This window comes from Rhinolophus hipposideros (assembly GCF_964194185.1).
Source record: "Rhinolophus hipposideros genome assembly, chromosome: 26".
NCBI classification, from domain to species: Eukaryota; Metazoa; Chordata; class Mammalia; order Chiroptera; family Rhinolophidae; genus Rhinolophus; species Rhinolophus hipposideros.
The window spans coordinates 8,335,275-8,358,696 of NC_138072.1; the positions used below are offsets into that span (position 1 = coordinate 8,335,275).

The 23,422-nt window shown below is 37.0% G+C and overlaps 1 protein-coding gene across 12 annotated transcripts in view; it reads right to left on the reverse strand.

The window, feature by feature from the left end:
* Window positions 1-539: 539 nt before the first annotated feature.
* ESRRG (estrogen related receptor gamma) overlaps window positions 540-23,422 on the reverse strand; it is a 532,991-nt gene continuing 510,108 nt past the window's right edge. For all 12 annotated transcript variants that reach the window (XM_081039347.1, XM_081039350.1, XM_081039345.1 and 9 more), the window contains 2 exons: window positions 16,406-16,675; window positions 540-4,347 (listed from right to left, as the gene is read on the reverse strand). In XM_081039347.1, coding sequence (XP_080895473.1) covers window positions 4,103-4,347; window positions 16,406-16,675 — 515 coding nt within the window. In that variant the 3' untranslated portion in view covers window positions 540-4,102. The remainder of the gene's footprint in view (window positions 4,348-16,405; window positions 16,676-23,422) is intronic.

Below are 23,422 nucleotides of genomic sequence, written 5' to 3' on the forward strand. Positions count from 1 at the left end.
CAGCTCCCCCGCCTCACGCACACACGGATCTATAAACTCTGGTGTTGATTTCTCATTCAGGAAATCTGGTCAGCAACCCCCTGGCTGCTCCAGAAAGCATGCAGCTTGCTGACGAGCTCAGTGCAAACACACAATTTAATTGTGGATGGAGGGAAATAATAGGTATCTCTAGTTTGAATATGATCTTAAAATAGGGGGAAAGTTTTCTGTTATGACATTGATATAGAGGCGATGATTTTGAGTAATGCAGGATGATGTGGAGATGCTTTGAGATTAAGTAAGAGCTATATAAAGGCTTGTCAGAATGAATTCTAATGTGCCACAAGACACTTTGCATACTCTTAAATATGCAAAATGTCTCTTGGCACCCTGGAATTCATTCTGACAAGCCTTTATATAGCTCTTATTTAAAGTCCCACTTTATTTTTAGGGAACAGGTACTCAGAGATACTCTTTCAGTGGAAGCTACCAAGGGCAGTGTTGATTGATTTGGTTCTTTTCGTGGGGAAAATAAAGAAACACAATACAAAAGAGCGATCAAAAGTGGAAGCTTGTTTAATATTGCTCTACCATCATCCTGAAAGGCATAATAATTTGTTACACATCTGAACTGATTGGAGTTACAGAATCATATCTCCTTTTTGCATTTAACAATATATACAATATAAAATAAATACATTTACACAAATGGACATTGGCTGGAGCACACAGTATGGTACACGTCACAAAAATATACAATTAATTGCTTTACAGATGTGAAGCCCATCTACAGCTATGGACATGGTTTTATTATTATTATTATTCTTTTTACTACTGTCTATAATGCAACTCCTGGATTATTATAAGCAGTTTACATTTTTTTGTCCTTTTACGATCTTTGCACATAAGACTGCCATAAAATGTTTTCCTAGGCAGGTAAACAGAGACGCTTAAATAATTAAAATACAATCACCAACACCCATTTTCTCTTCTATAAGAAAAATAGCAGTTTTAAATTTTTTATATCTTTTATGTTATCATTTAAATGCAAAATAGTGGAATAAATACAACAATCTGATCTGATTGAAACACAAGTGTAACTGCAGGTAGTCACACAATCATATTGCTTTAAATAACAAACCGAAAAGAAGCAAAATAAAAATTAAAATCATGTGGCTAAAACATACCCCTTTATAACTTTCCAAAACTTCACATTAAGTAAATGGTCTTGCTTGACAATTGAAACAACTTTCCTCAAGTGAGGTTAAAGGTCAGCATTTACCCTAAAGCTCGTACAGTTCTTTTAGGTCTCCACTTAATTGTGTTTCCTATTTATGCCATACTTGTTTTCCTTAAACTGAAAGCTAAAAATTGTACTTCTTTTTCTTCACATATCTCCATCTCCTGTTTTTAGTTGGTTGGCTCTTCTTTCTGAAGCCCAAGTACTTTAATGTGATACAGTAAAAACAACACATATGTTGTATATATTTTGTTTATATATAGTGTGGTTGAACAGTAGCAACTTAAACCCTGCACAGACTTCCTGGAAAATAATCTTTTGAAACACTTACACATATAAATAATCTTATAGAATCAGCACCTTTTTTTTTTCCCAGGAGTTGGATTTTCTGTTGTTATTTTTAAAGGGATGTGCCAATTTCTGAACTCCTATCACAGCTATAAATTTCAAGTTATTGACCATCTGAATGAATTGCTAATGATGATTTATCTAGAATCACACTACAGTCACTTCTCTACAGAGAAACCACAATCTACGATATAGTCCCATATAGCTAATGATAGATACACAGTATTCCTAGCATGAGGTTGATGTAACATCAACCCAAGATATTTTGTTTAAAGCACACAAAGTAGCAATAGTTTTGGAAACGTGTCCGCACCAAAAAGTTTTGCAACAACACAGAGCGAGTTAATAACATCTGAGAGATGATTGAGTGAAAGCCATATATACAGCATTTAAAAATTAGACTTATCTATATTCTTGAAATATTCAAAGTTTTATTTCTAAGCTATACATTGGTATTCTATAATAAACCATTAAAGAAATGATTCCTTGTTTTGAAAATATTATGATGACTTTGATGTGTATCTGTTCGTAATGAATACTTGTTTGGAGTTTTGATCTCTTAATTATTATTAGGAAGAACCTTATTACTGGTAAGGAATAGAATATACTACTGTAGTCTCCTGAGCAATTGTACATCCAATATTGTCTCTAATTCTACCCTGTGTCTAAAGCACACACCACAAGAATCCAAACACCACAAGAAGAACAAGACAACAGTCTCCGAATGCAACATAAAATTCCGAAAAGCACAGCAAACATGAAACATTGAAAAGCTGAACTACATTTCTTTTGTTTGTTAGGATTACAATTTTAATTACATCTGTGTACATAGAATAAGACTGTTCACATAGTACAGGGAGCAGCTACTAACACTGGTCCGTTGGTATAGCATTTGATGGAGGTTACTGTTTATTGGTTATTCAGCGACTCTAGATTTCGGGGGCATCTGATTGATTTCTTCATTAGATTACACCTCTTAACAGTCTGGAACCTGACTGATTTTCTTGCTGTGACAATACTGGTTGAAAAGCAGATATATTGGCTTAGCTCTTGGTAAAAATCGCAGATTAATTTAAACAAACATCCCTAAATGAATAAACTCATATAGATAGGCTTTAGAATTTGGTCAGGCGTCTGTTGTCTTTGATGATTTGTTATTGTTGTTGTTCAAATTCTGGCATTTGTCTTATTGCCTTTTAAATGAATACTGGCTCACAGCTCCTCGGGGACAAGGTCTGTAACTTTGCAAACAGGCAGTAACTCGTTCCTAACCACCGCAGCAGCTAGAAATCATATGGCAACTGTACCTCCCAGGTAGAGGTGACTCGTGAAATTCTACGGATCTGGATTCCATGTGCAGTGCTTACATGTGTGACTACCCAGAGTCACTGCAGGTGTAATCGAATCCTTTGTGCCGGTGAGCATTTCGGTAAACTGGAGCTCATGGTAAGAAACTGATGCTTGGGACCAGACTGGCACACAACATAAATTGCATCCGTGATAATATGCACCTTCCCTTCAACTATTGCTTAAGTTTAATTCCCCTATTAATAAATGGCTGAAAAGTGGTAAAGCTGGTACAAAAAAATCTCCATTTGTAAGAAGAAACAAAACATTTTAAAAAATCTTCCTTCGGGATTCATTTGTCCTTCATTAGTGTTCACAATTGTTCAAAGCCAGCACAAAATCGCAGTATTCTTATTCCTCTTAAGTATTGCATGAATGAATAAAGCTTAAACTATTCCCTGAAAAAGTTACATAGTAGCTAAACTAACAAATACCTGGAAGACTTGAAAAAACAATTAAGGAATCAGATGGCTATAACTGATCTAGGTGGAAAAGCAATAAGAAGCAGCCGATGCAATGTGTTCTTAAGTTGTCTAATTAGGGGCTGCTCCCATGAAATCTAATACTGCTCTCAGTCAATTCGTCTACGGCGCACTGTACTTTAGGTACGGTGGTTCTGTCTCTTTGATTCCTTAATCACGGGGGATATTATGGTTCACAACAAGTTCACTGGCATCCATATTATGGATTTCCATCCTTTGGCAGGGCTGGCTTCCTATGCTCTTCCATTAGAGACCTCTTTTAAAAGTTCAGCAGCAGAAGGAAGGAAGAAAAAATTTTACTTACAACTAGAGCTATTTAAACTTTAGAAGAAAGGGGAAGGATGAGACGAAAGGGAGGAGAGTAGGAGAAGGGAGGGAGGGAGGGAGGAAGGGAAAAAAGAGAAGGAAATGAGAAAGAGAGGAAACCAGTAATCCAGGAAGCCAAGAAATGTGAGATAGGAGGAGTAAGGGGTGGGGAGAGGAAGAGAAATGAGAAAAGGAGAAGGATGCGATCCGGTAGAAAGAAATGCATCAGGAAGATATGGAGAACTCTGAAAGCTGCGTTAAATTTTTGCTGCTCAATCATCAGTGCAGTCTTTGTTGATTTTTGATGGTGTTAACTAAACTCTAAGTTTCTTCGACATCACTCTTGGGTTTCATTTCCCTTTTTCGGCGTGCAGGATAGGACGGCCCAGGAAGCTTTTAGTCAGACCTTGGCCTCCAGCATTTCCAAAAAAAGTTTGTGCATGGGGACTTTGCCTTCTAGTTTGATGTTGTAGAAATGCTGCACAGCTTTGGTGGACGTCTGCCTCAGGAGGGGCAGTGTCATGAGCATCTTGCCAGCCCTGCGAGGGTCTTCCATATGCTGGCCGGCTTCGTAATCCTGCAGGGCCTCGTGCAAAACATCCTGAAGCTTCTGGACGGCTTCCACGTCTTCTATGTGCATGGAGTCTGTACAACAAAGCAACAAACAGATACAGTAGTATTAGCAATCATGAAAACCAGTGCACTAGAGAGTCACGAAAGTTTCATAGTATCCTTGAACTTCTCTAGCGCTGAGCTGTGATTGGCTCGGACTCTCACCTTTCCAAACTCTATTTTTTTTTTTTTTTGGTCTAAATTTATCTACAGTAGGCAATCTGCAATGCTGAATTAGAACATGGGAATTTTATCATGATTGATAAAAGATCCATTATGTAAAATGTGTGTTGTTTTTTGGGGTGTTTTGGTTTTTTCCCCCCCTACTAATAAGGAGCAAGAGAAGACTTTCTTTTAACAGATTACAATCTTGGTTGTTTTATTCATTACGTCATTCATGTATTTATTCATTCATTCAACAATCATGGAAAGCCATCTACTAAAAGTTATTGCTCTAAGTGCTGTGGAGGTAAAGTTGTCTAAAATTCTAATCTGTCCCTCAAAAAGCTCATATTGCCCAAAAGGATGGAATAAAATTGATGACCAAGATTTTCAGAACTCTTAGATTTTAAGTACACCAAATTGAACAGTGTTCAGTTGTAGACTACCCAGAAACCACCCTAAATTGCATATCCTTTTAGAGTGGTTAGTGTACTTTATTCACAATTCCTTAAAAGACCCTTACAAGTCTGCCTCTCTCCTGAAGTACAAAGGAAGCCTTTAGATTAATGAGTTCTGAACTATTTCTCACATTTGTGAAGGTGAACTTTGCCCTTCGATGACTAATTTAAAAATCGAATTTGATCAAGCAAGGAAGGGGTTAACAGGGTTGCCACAATTATTCTTGTGAGAAATGTGAGATTGGAGGGGGGGGGATTAAAGTTACTGCTGGAGCTCTAAAACAGACACTTAATTATATACAAGTTTGAATCATTTAGCACGTTTTATTGATTCTGATGACAGTTTATCTGTTAATTACACATAATGTGGTCTTTGGGGGAATTGTGCATGTTTAATAATTCTACTTCTCTGAGAACGCAGAGCTCCAAGATATATGCAGTTGGCCTCCTCTTTCATATAATTCAAATATCAGAGCACACGCACAAAAAGAGAGACGAAATGAAACTTAAAATACAGTGGCTAAACATACGACCAAAAAAAAAAAATTATGGCAATGTCATTAAAAGATTGACTTCCATTTATAAGCACTAACGTCTTTTTTTTTTTTTTTAATTTTCTTTGTGTTGTGTTTATTCTTGTTCTTCCTTTTGTATCATCATTGGGAATCATTTCACCAAATCACTGGTGAGGTGACCACCATTTATAGCAGGTCGTTCACGACATAGTCCTTGGAAAGAATTTTGAGTCATCTGGACTATGGGCGTTTATCACTGTTTCCTGTGCAAGATGTGATTCCTGCCTGGAGGAGCCAAAAGAAGGAATGCTTCCAGGTTGAAATGTCGATAGCGGGGCCCCAGAGTGAATGAAACTCAACACATTCCCCCAACACACACCCTTGCCTTTCCCTATGGATTGTTTCTTTCTAGGCTTTTCTCCAACCTGGTTCCTGGATGGATGGCAATCCCATCTGCTTCCTGTGTGCCTTCTCTTTAAAACAAGCACACGTAATTTCCAAAGTCATCTAAGGGTTGGTAATGTTAGTCACCAAAAAACAGTCACGGAGGCGACAACAACATCCTCTCGTGTGTTTTGCTCTCTATTTTTGCACTTATATGCTGTCTGAGGGGGAAATGGTGGGCACAGACACACAGTAATAGTGTGTGTACAGGGACACAGAAGATTGACCTTGTACATTAAGGGAACTGAGATGAGATGGAGTCACCCAACCTGTCCCGGGACTGACAAGTAGCACTCAGAAGAAAAACGGAGGGCAATACATGGACGGGAAACATAGGAATCGCATTCTTTATAGACAAAACAACTATTTTCCAAGCAAACCATAAAAAAGAAAAACCATCATAAATATGCGATGTATGAAGTACCTGTTTCAGGTGACATCTCTAATAAGCACTTTATAAACACTGCCTCATTTCATCTCTCAGCAGCCCTGAAAATTACATGGCACTGGTAGTAAGGGTCAGAATTAGGCTTAAACTCAGGTTTCTTTGAATCATAAACATGCTTCCAGAATTTAACACGGACATGACATTTCCTTTAAAAAGAAAATAAATGAGTTGAAATTGTCCTGAGCTCATCTCGTTTAACCTTCCATCTTCATCAGAAATCTTCTCGACAACATTTCTAATGAAGACATTCCACTTGACAAGGAACAGAACTAATTATTAGAAACATCTTCCTATTTTTCCAAATCGGTCTCCAATTTCCATCCTTTGGTCCTGGATCTCACTACTGTAACAATGCAGGGTAGATTTCCTTCCTCTACATGGCAGAGCTCAAGCTTTGCCTTCCCCACTACTCCTGCCCAGCAGGAGACATATTATAGGATGTCACAGGAAATGAGGCGAGAACAAATAGCAAAGTGATACGCTCACAAACAGCAATTAAGACTGCAAACTATTCTCTAAAGGCTGTGATTTAGATTGTGAGATTTAAAAATGATTTAATCAAATTACTATGATAATTTAACTTCCCATTTACAGAAAAGATTCTAACTCATTTTAGCTTTACCCATTCTCAGATCTGCTAATACTTTAAATGCAAACTCACTAAATCTGAACTATTTAATTAGACCATGATTCAGCTGGCAGACTTCTGAAGAAAATATTAATCTCCATTAGAGAGCCTAGTTCAAGTTCTGATTCTGTGGCTTTAACGTCTGTTTTGTTCTTTTGGCTAAACTTACACATTTACACCAAGCTCGATAGAACTGGCATTAAGTGATATAATCATTGAGCTTTGGTTGTTGTTGATGAACTTTTTAACTTTATATTTTAGAGGAAATAGTTCCAGTATTTGCGCTAATGGGAACCAACTAAACTTAATGCAAATCATAGGTTTATGAACTAACTAGATGGGGTAAGGCTATACTTTTAAAATTCTGGGTAACAAAATTTTGATTTTGTTAAAAATAAAAAAATAAAAAAAATAAAAAAATAAAAAAGATGCCTGGGCCCAAGCCCAGACCTATTAAATCAGAAAATTGGGCCTGGATCAGGATATGAGTTTGTTTTGTTTTGTTTTTGATTGAGGTAACTTAAAGCCATGGTTGAGAACTATTGAACTAGACAATAAAATAAACATGCTATTTTAACATAATCGAGATTAAAAAAGATAACCAGAGTTCAAATTATTCATATATTATCACCCATATATTAAGTTTTAATACCTAATAATAAATTAGTACCCATCTGTTAATTTCCAATATTTTACTCTGTTTAGTGGGGTCATAAAGGAATGTGTGTAGTTCAGATCATTGACTGTGAGAAGATAAAGATAAATATCCTTGTACTGAGAGCTGCAAAATTCAGTGAGACTGAATTCAGTGAAACGGCCATTAAAAAAGAGGCTTTTCTTTTTTACATCTTACCTGGACTAAAACATTGCCCTTCTCAGAGTAAACCTGTTAATTATTGGGGGCATAGGCAGAGCTCCTCCAAAATGCCCAAGTCCCATTTAACGGTCTTGAGGACTCACTTTTGGCAATCGTTTCTCAATGGTGCTCAATCTCATTTTGAGGGTGAGATCGAATATTATAAATAAAGTATATTCGGAGTCATAACGTAATCCCACATTTAGAATAACCTGTTCTGTGGAACACAGGCACTGATTTTCTTTAGTGTTTGTAAGCTGCCTACATGAAGAAGGGTAGGGAGGGTGGAACCAATGGGACTCTCCAGTTACTAAAAGAATGAAACACAATATGATGGAAAAAAGACAAAGAAGTAAGCAAATTCTCTAAAAGAGAATTGTGTCTCAAAATTATTATATGCTGTATACGTTCATAAGGAGTCCAACAGAACAGTCCTCGGGGTTGCAAGGAGCTGGGATACTGGTCAACTGCCATGAAACAGAGGCTCATGATCAATGTGGGTAGGTGGCCCTGCATGTTTAAAAAATTGTGCCAGTCATGAAGCTTAGATTCAAAATAGGTAGACTGGATTCTAGGAAGATGGCAGTGGTGGCAGGAAAATAATCTGTCTAAATTTGCATGTAAAAATCAAAAACAGATAGATGGCAAAACAAACAACCCACCGATTACACTTACACAAAAAACAGGTGACACGGTATCCCCAAGACACCACATATACGCAGTATCAGGATTATCATGTGTTTGTGTTCCTACCTCCGTGCACTGAAGAGGCCTAGGAAGAATGGCCAACCCAGGACTGCGGTAATGAGTAAGGAAAAGACTAGCACCCTGGTTGCAATTAGATTCCAGGCACTGGCCAGGAAATGTTTAAGATGAGTATAGAACACCCTGCCAAGGTAGAAGGAAGGCATTATCTAAACTATAAGTCATTCAGAAACATTCCAGAAGGTAACCTGAAGACTGACCCAACATGGGGCAAACACTAAAGAAAATCAATACCTGTGACCCAAAGTAACTGCCCCCAAATGGGACAATTTCCCAGAGTCAAAAAGTATTATAATTGCAATTGATTGAAATCCATTGAATATGTTTAAGTACATGTGTTTATAATGACATTAAAAAAAGAGAGGGCACCAATTCTTTATCTTGAAAACTGGTGAAGAAACAGGAAGAATCAAGCATTTAACCTACTTTTGCTATACAAATTGTATCACCGTAGAACAAATAAGGATGAGCGAAAGCATCAATTTATATAAGTATCCCAGCTATTGAGTGAAAACAGAAATAATAGAATTACAAATCACCATTTTTGCAACCCCCAGTGATGAATGGATTTAGGTTATGAGTGGCAACAGCCTCCATCACAAAAAGAGACCACCAGACATTATGTGTCTCCCAGGGCGTACACACCACCTGCAGGTACCATAGGGATTGCACCCAAGTGTGATTCAGTCTCTGGACCCAGATGCCAATTTGCACAAAATGCAAAGGGCAGAGAAGCATGGCGAACTGCACCTAGTGCATGCAATCTACAAAGTACACACTGCCATCTTCGACATATAAGTTGTAAGAAAATAAAAATGAAAGATGAAGTTTTAAAGGAGACTTAAAATTGCATCAGAAAAAAATAATGGACAAGACTAATCTATCAGGTCTGGGGATATACATTTAGAAATAAAACCATTATGAAAGATAAGGGAGTGATGACTATAAAAATCAGGACAGGACAGTGGTTACTTTGGTCAGAAGGGCTGGAGACACAGATAAGATACACGGAGGGGTTCCCAGGATACCTCACCAAGTTTTATTTCTTCACCTTGCTTACATATTCATTGTGGTGGGCTGGAAAATGGGCCTTCAGTGAAATCAAAAGTGTCCTAAGATGGAGGCAAAGGAAGAAAAAGGCAATGTCACCTCAGGAGCAACATGCCACTGCTAATTTTGAAGAAGAAGGAAGGTGCCATGAGCCAAGGAAGGAAAGGGACCCTGCTCTAGAAACTGGGAAAGGCAAGGAAACACCGCCAAAGACCTCCACAGGGGCAGCAACCCTGCTGACACCTTGTCTTGAACCCACGGAGACTAATGACGGATGTCCAAGCGCCAGAAATGGAAGAGAATAAATATGTGCCGTTTAAAGCCACCAAGTTGTGGTAACTTTGTAGAGGAGTCATAGGAAATGTATTTAAGTTATACATTTTATGTGTGTGTTTTGTTTTTAATCTGTGTTTTATTTCACATCAAAATAGAGATAGAGAGGAGATAGAAGGAGATAGAGAGGGAGTGAGAAACTTCTGATGGAATGGTCCCTTCTAAAAAGTAGCGAGTCAAGGAGAATCCCCATCAAGACTGTAGAAACACTTGGCAAAAATACCAAGGTGTTCACATGTCAAGTAGGGAGTTGTACCAAAGACCTGTTAGGTCTTTTCTAATCTAGAGAAGGTATAATTTTAATATTAAAAATAGTAATAATTCTGATTTTGTGCTTAACCATAGTGAGAAGAACAGAACTTCTGAGTTTACAGCTTTCCATTAAGACACACTTACCGTGTTTCCCCGAAAATAAGACCTAGCTGGACCATGGGCTCTAATGCATCTATTGTAGCAAAAATTAATGTAAGATCTGGTCTTATAGTAAAATAAGACCCGGTCAAGACTGGGTATTATATTATATTTTATATTATATTTATTACATTATATTATATTATATTATATTATATTATATTATATTATATTATATTATATTATTATACCCGGTCTTATATAAGACCCAGTCTTATAATAAAATAAGATGGGTCTTACATTAATTTTTGCTCCAAAAGAGCAAAAAATTTGCTTCTACGTATACCTTGGTACCAGCCACACAAATCAGTCTTCTGCAGGATTTACATAAAATGTTGAACCACAGAAAAACCTTGTGCCCTGTATTTTCTTTCCTCCAGGCTTCCCTCCCAAACCCCAAATTATTGTTAGCATTGTTATGTTTCCCTTGCATAACGGGATTTCCCGGCTAGGTCTTTTCAATTTCCCTACAAGTGCTCAAGGCCTTCTCTCTCCCTCCAGTATGCTACACTCTTCTAGGCGCTTTCTAAATCCCTTTACTAGAAGTAATACAGACAATTACACTTGATAAGCGACTATTGATACCAACTCGAGTAGTATGTCAACCTGCCACAACATCAGAAATGATTTGTACCACGCTGAGGACCTTTTGTAACCGCATGTCCATGATCTTAAGACCTGTAAATGAAAATGTCACCTCCTTAGAAGTAACGCAGTTGCTAAGTAGTTTATACGCTCTTACCCAGGTTGGAAGCACAGATCATACTCAAAGTAAATCTTTCCTATACTGTGCTCCATGCTAAGTAACATTGAAGAACCAGCCTTTACTTTTTACATACAAATTTGAACTATCGTAATTTGTAGGAAATATAAGGGTTGCATTAAATTAAAAAAAATCAACCCTAATATATCAATTTAAATAAAATGAAAATTATCCGAACAGGGCAGATTTGAGCAAACACCAAAGAAAAACAGACTAGGAGATGGAAAGTCAAAATATCGATTTCTTATTTACCTGATAGTATTAATTGCAGTTTGGTCTGGGTAAAAGTTACGCATAAATATCCACCCGACACAAAAGACCTACCCATATTTATTTCTTAAAATACACTCTAATAAACATCTTGTCTCCAATTATTTTTGTCATTTCCCTGGGTGCTGGGTGGTGGTCTACTACTATAACTCCAAGAAGATAGCAAGATAAAGGAAATGGACACAAAATTCAAAATTGAATTAAAAATACCAGTTGAGGTTGGCAGATGTGAAATTGCAATGACTAAATTCTTCTGCACTGACACTTGCAAAGACATAGCATATAATTATTTGTGGAACAGAAATAGCTTATTGATAACAAGGGACAGAAGGGCCAACCCTCTGCCTCAAAGGAGCCACACATCTTTATCAGCTCAATTAGTTACCTGTAAAATGACATTGGACACATGTATCTCACAGACATGTTTTGGAAATCAAACGAGATTCCCAAGAGAAGGCAAAAAGAAAAAAAAAAAAAAAGCCGCCAGGAAGTGTCTAAAACAAGAATACTCTCTTAACCAATAGCTACAAAAATTACCAGAATATTGAATCAGCCAATTTAGTCAAAATCTCAGTAAAACTGTTTGTCCCCTTTAGTAGCTACTAAAGAACTGAAAGGTTTTTTTCACTTTTACACCGGGTGTTCAGATCTGTGAAGATGTTAATATTTATACACTACAAATTTATCACAAATACACACAGCCCACAAAATATATGACCCACTCACCACCCTCACTTAAAAGTAACTGGCGTAAAAATTTTAGGCCAGTTAGGAAAGATTAGACATTATTTAATTTAATTTACCAGCCTCATTTTACAGACAAGAATACAGTTATATGGCTAAACCATGCATTCTCAAACAAGATAAAATTTAGAATTGAAGAGTAGAAGAAAAATCTCTCTTCTTAGATAAAATTTATACATATATAAATATATATTTATATATTGAGATATAGAGATATAGAGATACATAGTATATTTGTGATATTAATATTTCATTGGGGAAACCATGTTTAAAAAGACTACCTTTAAAGGTATAATGAAAAGAGATTGAGAAACACTAATCCAAACCTTTATGAAAGTCCAAATATTCTGATTAAATATGCCCCCAGTCTCCTACAACAGTCATAAACTTTCTATCCTTGAAATTACTCCACAATTCTGAACGTACACCATTGGTCCTCAAGAACAAAATACTGTCATGAGGTGGTTATAATTACTTAGTAATTAAAATTGATGACCTAAATATTACTTGCAGCTTTATATCAATAGATGCTATTATTCTAGAACAACTGTGTGGAAGTAAAATTTTAAACTGCTTTAATCTTGCACTATATAAAAATGAGTATATTACCTTGGGGCCAGTGATAATAGCCTCAAACAAATTCGTAGACATAAGAATCAATAGTCCCAATCGAGAGAATAGAATTGCATGATATAATCTTACCCCAAATACTTGTAGTCATATTTCATTGTATTTTCCAATGAAAGCATAAAATTAATTACAGACTCATAGAATTCCCCATATGGAAAAAAAAAATCTAGGGATCCGTCTATCCTCTTGATGTGCACATGAGAAAACTGGAGCCTAGCAATTACAATGTTTAAAATGGTGACCTAGATTGTTCTCTTTTAAATTAGATCCCACCGAGATGTATCAAGGATACAGTCATTGCTCAACAGATTGTTGGCACTCAGGAATAAGAGAACATGTAGTTTAGTGAGTTTTCTTACCTTCAAAAAGAACTGGAGCAATTATTCAGGATTCCACATATTTGAATGTAAGAATTACAGTATTAGTGCATGAATTAATACTGTAATATATATATACATATATATATATATTATGTGTATATATATATATATAAACAAACATAAATATAAATATAAACACACACGGGTGCTAAAAAAATGTATACAAGTGGACACTTTAGTCAATGTTGCTCAAGCAGCAGTTCGCCATAATCACAAGTGGCGCTGATGGGAACCACTTTGAGCACCTCTTGTAATTGCAGAACTCAAACGTGACTTGTATCCCTCTTTGTTATTGGTATATATTGAGTATCACATTATATTTATATTTATGTTTGTTTATATATATATGTATATATATACACACACATTATATATATATATTACAGTATTAATTCATGCACATATATATATATATATATATATATATATATATATATACACACATATCATATAACTGGAGATAGGGACTATACTTCCACTGGTGCTCTGGAATTACAAATATTCCTGAATTCATATATGACAGAAACATAGCAACAAAAAATATGACAGCCATTATCGGGAAGCCAATTCCCTGTTTCCCAAGCATAAGCACAACATTTATAATTGGATTTTGTTTTCAGATGTTTAAAATAAGCTGAAATGTAGATTAATGAGACAATGGTTGTTCACACATAAACTATGCAGGAAATGCTAAGAGACCTGTAAATAACACTAAAATAATTGTTCGTTTTTGTATGTTTGCTTTTTGCACATAAAGTCACCGTTGATCTGAAATTTGTAAATACTAAAAGATCTACGAGCTTTTCAGGGTGTCTGAAAATTATTAAAGCATTTTTATATTGATGTATTTATGAGCAGTTTAAGAATCACTGGATTTAAGCAAGCTCGAATCTTACAACTTTATCACTGTCCTCCAAATAATGTTAAAAAAAAACACACAGAAAAACCAAACAGAGTGAAATGGCATCATACTGACAGTATCAAATTAAATGACTTTCTGAGTCATTTATCCCAAACTAAAATGGTGGGACTCACAGGTCAGGTGGACAAAAGGAAAGCCATATTTATACAACATAGGAAAACACAAGTTAAAAATTTTAAAGGTCCTCATAGTACTTAATCATTTCTCCTTTATTATGGATTCCGACTCAATTAATTTCTCTTGGTATTCAGAGACTAAAAGACGGTTAAAATAACTTGCAGGAAATTGTTGTTACATGGAGAAATTTATGAGAAAAAGTAATACTAAATACTATGGTACAGGAAAACAGGGAGGGCTTGTTAACTATTTCTGTCTTTAAACAAAAAAAAATTAACTGGTTCTTTAAATACTCTCTAATCACCAGTCACTGCTCTAAAATAGGTCACTTCCTCCTCCTAACAGAAGAGCACGTGGGATTCGAATGTTTATCAAAATATTAATGATTATACTTCCAAACAGCAGAGATAGAAATGCTGCTAGTAATTAATTCAGGCACTCTAAATTATAACCCATAGCCATGAAGTATGCCTCTAACATCTAAAATTACAAAATTTTAGCAATTTTGATGATAAAATTTTGCATTGCTCAGCATTCACAATTGGTTAATAATAAAAAAAAAAGCAATCGGAAACATGCGAGATATGAAACATGCTTGCTGTACTTTATAAATAGTTAACCGAGTAAACGTTTTAAATTTGAATCACTATATGATTATCAAATACAAATTCTTCCCCAAATCTTTCATCTAATTATGAAAGATGTTGTAATCCAAAGTCTGGGCAAGCTAATAAATTCTCAGAAAAGTTCGATCTCATCTCCCACTTTGGTTTTCTAGAGAGCAGGATGAGGGGTACGTGAGGGTTTGTAACAACAATGCCATTTGCCATAATGAGTCATATTTTTACAGTTTCACAGGGGAGTAGGAGAAGTAAATGGAGGGATAAAGAAGACGGGTAATTTCACACAATTAAAAGTGTGAAATGCTAAACTCCATTAAAAAGACAAATAGGAAAGTACAACTTCATTGTTGAAAACAATTTCCCTCCTATCAGTCCAAGGATTCATGCATCAATATTGTAGATGAACTGTTAATTACAAAATCAATTAAAAATTATTTCTAAAAACAGTCACGCATCCCTGGCTCTCATGGGGGCAATTTGGGCAGAAGGTCTCATCTCACTAGGACTGCGCCAAATCACAAAGTCGTCATCCACAACTAAGCAAAAGCAATCTGGTTTTTCATTTTTCAGGGCGGCTGAGCCCAGCCTGAGATTGATCGTCACATATGGCCCCAGAAAACAAACTGTCAATACCTTGAATGCTGCAGAATTTGAACAAATAGCCGTCCGCCCATTCAAGCCACTCATTGCATCCCATTTAACAGATTTTATTGACAGTTTCCTTCTTGTAATTAAAGGGAAAACTACTGGCCGGCAACCAAGATAAAGTTCAAAGATAGGGTCAAAACAAAAGCAGACGGAGAGGCATGGTGTAACTGTCAATGCCACGTAGCATCAGAGCATGTTATTGACACGCAGGTATCTAATGATCGACACGTCAGTCATTAAGGAGGGATCTATCCGGAACTTTATGCAAATGCAGAAACAGACTTAAGACCACAATAAAGCAGTTGGAGAGGCACAAGGGGAAAAACAACAAAGCGCCAACGATTTTTACTTATCAGAGGTTGCTCCCTATTTTAGTACGTTTCAGTTCAAATGTAAAGACTGTTTATTCCCATAATTCTTAAGCCTTACTGCATGGGTAATACCTTGGAGGGAAACACTCCCTCAGCAGAATCTGACTTCTAGAGAGTGCCAGAAGGTAAGAAAACAGAGTACTCTTTGATAACCAACATTCAAATCAGCATTAACCATCGTTTTCCAATTGCCAAATTTAGGGTTTTGAGGGGAAAAATGGTTTGTGTGCATTTGTAATTCATTCTTTTTTTCACTTGTGCGTACAAGACAATGGAGGTGATTTGTCCCAAGAGTGTCCCTTTACATTACAAATTAGTAAATGCATTAGGTGGTAAAAGGTCCACCGCTTCCAATAGGCAAATATCATAGAAAGAATTCCCTTTAAATTGATTTTTCTTATTTCTCACTTTTCACTAGAAAGCTATAATGATTCTAACTTTGCTGATCTGTACAGAATTTACAACTAGGTTTAGCAAATCTCTGCAGAAGTTAAGAGAAAGGGTGAAAGTGACATATTAAAAAATGTAACAGCGACCATGTCAATATGCCAACCTGAATTAGCAAGAGCGATCGCTTTGAGGGTGACAAATTCTTCTTTCTCCAGCTTCATGCTTTTGTATTTCTTTACCAGCTGCAGGATAGCATTATTTAGGTCAAGAAGGCCTGCTAATTTGGACTGGTCTTCATCCATTATATAATCGTCTGCATAGACAAGTTCATCCTCAAATGAAAGGGACCGGTATACGACACCCAGGATCAAAATTTCCATCCACGCACTCTGCAGGAGGCTCATCTGGTCCGCCAGGGACAGTGTGGAGAAGCCTGCATGGGAAGATGGGCAGATCGAGTTACTCTAAAGCCATCATTTCATAATGCAACATTAGCCTTCTACGGCACTTGGCCTTTGCGTTTGTGCCCCAAATTATGCTGAGCTGCGAATAGATGCTCTTAAGTGTTACCCCTGATCGCTCTGAGAGTAGCAAAGCAAAAGCCACAAGCCAGCTTCAACTTGGTGCTCTTACCTCTAGGTTTCCTAGACACAGATGAGGGGAATGTAATAAAGAAGTCGTTTGGGTTTTTTTTCGCTTGAGAAGAAAATACCACATACATTTCTGGCTGAGGTTCTAATGACTGTCTTACAGGAAGTCAGATTTGCAACCTCATTTTTAAAAACTACTATTCATAAACAACAGAAAAGTTTAAAAAAAAAAATACAAGAAAACAAATAATTCTGGTCATACAGTAGAGTGGAATTTGGAAACATTTCTCTATAATAAAGCACCGTGAGTGATAAGTATGCTTCCTCCCAAAACAGCCTTCCTGATTAGATATTTGTCCCCACTGATATTTAACGTGAATTCCTTTCTAAAGCGGTATTGGTGTAAAAGAGAGTGGAATACTTACCATCCAAACCTTCTCCTCAAGTAGAAAAGCAAGTTTGTTCTTGGGATTAAGAACCAGTTATTTAAAAAGTTAAATATGGAGGCAGTGGGGTTTGGTGGGTAAAATAGAAGCAGGGCTGGACCCTGAATTTAAATTTCGGCTTCATTGCGCTGCTTAGTGGCTGTTTCACTTTGAGCAAGACAATTTAATTGTACCTCAACTTTTGTTTTTGAAAAAAAAAAATAATCCAACAAAACACCTATTTGTAATATGCATTCAATGAGGGCAGCTATATTGTATATTATTTTTATCTCAAATATCTGGATGACTGCTTCAATTGTTTACTAAAAATCTGTCTGCACTCAAACATATAGGCTTACAGTCCCTTCTGAGCTTGGAAAAACATATGCAAAAAATATGTACATATATATATATATATATATATATATATATATATATATGTATGTGTATATATGTGTGTGTGTGTGTGTGTGTATATATATACATATATATATATATGTAAGAAAATGTGGTTCAGCAAAGTAGTACAATAAACATACTTAGAAATAAAATATATATGTTTATAGCTTAAAGGGACCAGATCTAAATTCTAAAAGAAATTTAAGGAACAAGGTCTTAGGAAATATACTTGATAATCAGCCACATAATTTTTCCAAGAGTCCTAAAAGAGAAATGTTTCTTAGAATCTCGCTTTCATTTCCAAGGTTATCCCCCAGGAATTCCAAGGGTGAACAACCACTCCTATGGTCTTTAGGACAACGAGAACCACGATTTAAGCTACTGCCACCAGTAATTCTATAGAAGGAGGAAACTGTTAATAATGCAACTTGTAAGAGCTATTTGTATTCCCCTCCGAAGCCCCATCACCCACATTGTTAAATATCCACTGCCGCCCAACCTTCTTAGGCTCTTGCTGTGGTCAGTGCTGTCATTTTTATTCATATCAAATTGTTCATATCCCGTGTGATATTAGGAACTACAGCACAATAAGGAAAAGGAGATTTCCTGGCCTGTTCGTGAAAACTAGTAGTTTGCCACTTGGCACCATTAACTAGAAGTGTTAATAAAATCATCAAGAGGGATTAGTCGAGCTGTTCTGAAGAGGGTCTTCAAGCATCTGTAAAAAGCATTTATTTCATTGCCTTTCAAGCTGCAGACATTACTCGACAGAACTCCTTTTGGACTGGCTGTGTAAGTCCTTTCTTTTTCCTTTTTTCCATTTGTTTTTTTCATTGCAATACAGGCTTACATTAATAACTCTCCTCTTAGAATTAGATATAACAATTGGTAACATTTTAAACAGGGATTCAGAAGAGTAAAATAATGATTTGGTCCGAGTAGGTTTGGCAACATTTGCCTTCAATTTTCAGAATGTTATAGTCACAACCAACAAACAACAAGCAATGTTGTCTTTTTCCTACCCCACCCCCCCAACCCCCAAGAAAAAAGATGCAATGCATAGCCAAATATCAAACTCAGGAAAAGGGACAAAGGAGGAATTTCTCTTGTAAATGAAATAGACAAAATAATAATAATAATAAATGATCATCTAGGAAGTGATGAGCAAAAAGACATTTTCAATTCACCTTAGTTTTCCTCTCCCTTTTCATGCTCCCAGCAGCAGTTTTTCTGCAGTGGCAGATGGACAGGGCCTGCAGCCCCTTCCTGTGACAGCCCTATTCTCCCTCCCAGACACTGCTGTTAGTAAATAGATTTACACATTCTCCAATCTCCACACATCTTTCTGCCGAATAATTAAAAGCAGGATGATTAGTTTATTGAGTGGAAGGAGGAACTTTTTTATTGAGGTCCATCCACGATTTTATCAGGGCCAGCACTTTTACGGTTGTCAGGAAGGTGCAGGCATCCAATTTTTCTTATCTGCCTGATTAATACAAACGCTGTTTCAGGACGCATTAATTAACAGATACAAATCTGCGTTCTCATGGAAGGATCAATACGGAGAAGAAAAGAGGCATCAATGTGAATTTAGTGCTGATGATGGAGAAGACACGCTATTGACATTTACGTGCACGGAAACTTTAAAGTTGCATCGGGGCCCTTTTGTCCCTGCGATTTACAAATGAACAATTTTTCACCCATAACAACGTCTCACACATTTCTTTCGGAGGTTGAATTCCGCAAAATAAAATAAAACACAATTGCATTGTTTAGGTGGATCCTGCGATTTGTTTCAGCTAGGTAGGTGGCTTTGTGTAAGCATGCTTCCTGTAAACCTAACTTTTTCACTTTTTCCTTTCACTTCTTAATGAAATAAAAAGAAGGCAAAAGGTAAAGAAAGGGTCCTTTTTTTTTTTGTTTTTCTGGTCGGGGAGGATGGGAAGATGGATATAACACAGAAGGTTTGACAAGTTTGCTTGCTTCCTATCTTCGAGTCTATTTTAGCTGATTAAAGGTGGTGTAATTTTGCAAAATGATAAGAAAAGCAACAATCCACAGCTTTAAACAACATAAATAAAAGTCTTGACTTTTATCTCTTCTCAGTCTGGAAATAGCTGAATCTCAACGGGTTAACCCTTTCCTACCCCAGTTCTCTGCAAGCTAGAAACTGGCACAAAGAGCTCTCCCTCCCAAATGCCACGGGAACAGCCTTGTTATGAGATGGTTGGGCTCCCCTGGACACTAAGGAGGCTGAATATGTAGGAGATTATATTTTAATTCCACAGAGTTCTCTCCACACTTTAGGAGTGCTAGCTATATTTTATATACATAAAGACACATGGGTAAAATACTATTTTCCTCAGTAGACCTGAGCAAAGTGTAAAAATCTAAATGACCAAAGCTCTAAATTACAACGCATGTTTGAAATAAACTAAGCCCAAGGAATTTTCCAAGAACACTATTGCTTTATTGGCACACACGTTATAGCCGAATGATAATTACTTGTTTGTGCTTGAACCGGCATTTAATGGTGTTTTATGGCTATTGGGCTGCAAGTTAGAGGTCCTCGTCATCTATAACATTTAGCTATCTTTGGGGAGAAGCCTCCTTCCCAAGTGAAATAAAATATGCTTTGCAGTCGTGTCGCTTGAACTTCATGTTTTGTACATCCCAGGATCTTAATCTTTGGTGTGTGACAGGTTATAGTTTTAAACGCTCAGCTGTATTACAGCTTTTTAAAATACACTGATACCATGGCACATTTTTTTCTTCCCCAGCTACAGCCCATTCCACGCATATCGCTGACAACTCTGATCTCTCCTCATCTCCGTCCTGGAGTCAGTGCCATTTAATGTATCGTGGGCATTTTGCTAGCAGACTAACTCTGTACCTTGACCCGCAGTTAAATAGCATGTTTATCTGCAATACAGTGTGCTCCGAATAAACCAGATGACAGTTGGGAGGAACATCATTTGAAAGGACTGAAAAGCTTCTCAAGAGGTAGGTACCCCTTAAGTCACAGGCTTGAAGAAAGTATGCTTTGTGCCAAGCCTCTTGCCTCTGTCTACCGGCAACGGGGGAGGATGACAGTGGTGCCATGGGCATCGTTGAGTACTTTTTCTCCCCCCTTAGCCTGGCAAACTGATGCACTTTGCAGTCAACTTACAAAAAAGGGTAAGCATTTGAAAGTGTGAAGGGCAAAAAATATCTGACGGCTAGTCTTCCAAAATACACTTTCATTTCAGAAAGCATACATGTTTATTTCCCAAACTGAGTGTTGACAGAAATAGGTTACCGTGCAGGCATTTTGGGTTTAACCCCTGCCAGGCATTTGCTTCTCGGCTGCTTCTCTGAAAAAGAGCAAGCATTTGAAATCTCCCGGGTGTCTGTTAATATCAGTTAATCATGGCACTGATTCTCCTGCTCACTGTTTTTTAACTGTAGTTTCTCTGTTCCACAAAAAAAAAGGACACGTTTCAACAAATAACATATCACGCTAGAATTGTAATTGTGCTGTAATGACTCACTGAGGTCACAAACAGAGTCCACTGAGGGGTGCTGATTGAGCTAAGTGACATGCTTTCTGCCCCACACAGATACACCTGCTGTTTACAGGAACTAGGCGGGGAAAGAGGAATGGCACGAAGACTTGGTCCTAACTACCAATAGATACACAGATATGTAACCCTTCTTAGAGAGAAGATTACTCTTTAAGCCACACGTTCTTTATACATGCGAGCAGACATATCATATGTTCTATGATCCACAAAACACAGCTCTGGGGCTTGTCGTGTGGGGTGTGTGTGGGGGTGTACTCTACGAAGACCTTTTTTTTCTCCTTTTTTTATTATTATAGAGATGGACTTCATGGACCAGGTCTCAGTAGAGGCCAGATTTCAACAGATACAAATGGTCAAGTGCCAAGATGAGAGCTGGAATATCTACCTGGTACTGCTCGGTACATTCTGTTTAAAAATCTTCTTTATAAGGAATAATAAGTATTATCTTTCTGTTATCTTAGGACTTAAGCATTAGATATACCTACAATGCTACCCTTTGAGTCTTTATTCTTTTAGACTGACCAAAATCCAGATTTCACTCATGTAGATTCAGTCACAATTGGTTTGGGTGAAATGTAAGACTATGTAAGGAAATGTAAGAATAACTGACAGAAATGGGGTAGCTCCCTTTCTTGCTAATTTAATCATATGTTTCACAGTGTGTGGATTCCATAAGAAATCTGTTTCTTTAGTTCAGCTTTTATACTTTAAGCAGGGTTCACAGAGATTTTATGGAACCATTATTATTAAATAGTAGTTTCACAGGACAAATGTGAAAAATTTGAAAGAACTCAGATTCAAAATTTACTTAATATCTATGTGGAGGAATTGACCACCATTGATAAAATTTAGCAAATGATTTGGGTGGTGGTTATAAGTTAAAGGGGGGGGGGCTAAAATATTAAAGGTAATGTCTACTATTCCAGGACAGAATTCTCACTATTACCTGAGTTTACAAGTGCAGCTGGCAGGTGAGTTTGCAGTTTGCCTACTCATGGGCACAGAAATTGAAAACACGCCCCCATGGCACTGGTGAAATGCTTTCTTTAGCAATTGTTCCTTGTCTCCCAGTCCAGCTTGCTAGAAAAATTAAGAGTATAACAGCAGCTAAAAAAAGGTATTCTCATGTGACAACACAGGAAAGCCACAAAATGATGACAAGAGGTTTTTTTTTGTTTGTTTCTGTGAGTGGGCTGTTTTTAACTGCCAAACTGCTTTGAAAAAGGGACTGGATATAGAGCAGTTGAATACAAAATAAAAATGCAGAGAATATCTACATCGAGTGTGCAGTTCCTCTCTGCAAATCCCACTTACCTACCCCGTCTGAATGACTACAGAGGATCTGAAATAATCCCCTTAGCTTTTCCCAAACTGCTTCTTACTTGACCTCAACTTAACTTCTTCTGTCCTTTCATCTAAGCCAAGAAGAAAGGACAATTGTTGGAAGGCATGGAGGCAAGTGTGGGCCGAGCTGCTTTAAAGGAGGGAAACCTAATGGTGTTTTTATGTGTGTTTTTTTTCCCTACAACTGTTATTTTGTACCAGTTGAAAATAAGAAAGTTCTGCCTGGAAATCATTCCTTTTTGATGTGACTAAAATTTGTCTGACTATCAAGAAAAAAGGAAAGCTTGCCATAAAATATAGAACTCTAAAAAGTATCTTATAAAAGGGCATTTGCAGTCTTGCTTTGGGATTAGATGGATGCTGACTAGGGAGAAGCATTGTTTTGAGGCCATATTTCTGATTTGAAAGAAAAGGAGCCTGTGTTGGAATCTGACATGCTCTACCCAATCACTGGTAGGACTGGTCACTGGTCAAGAAATGCCCTAGGGTGTCACAGGACAATAGTCCTGACCAGTAGTCAAAGAACACCAGGTCAGCCTGGGCATCTGACATAGAGGCACTACCGTGTTTTCCCGAAAATAAGACGTAGCCGGACCACCAGCTCTAATGCATCTTTTGTAGCAAAAATTAATATAAGACCCGGTCTTATTTTACTATAATATAAGAGCGGGTAATATAATATAATATAATATAATATAATACAATACCAGATCATATTAATTTTTGCTCCAAAAGACACATTAGAGCTGATAGTCTACTAGGTCTTATTTTCGGGGAAACAGGGTATCCTCGTTAGGAAATCCCCAAGAACTCTGCATCAGATTTGGTCTAACATTTGATTTAAAAATCAAGACTCCAA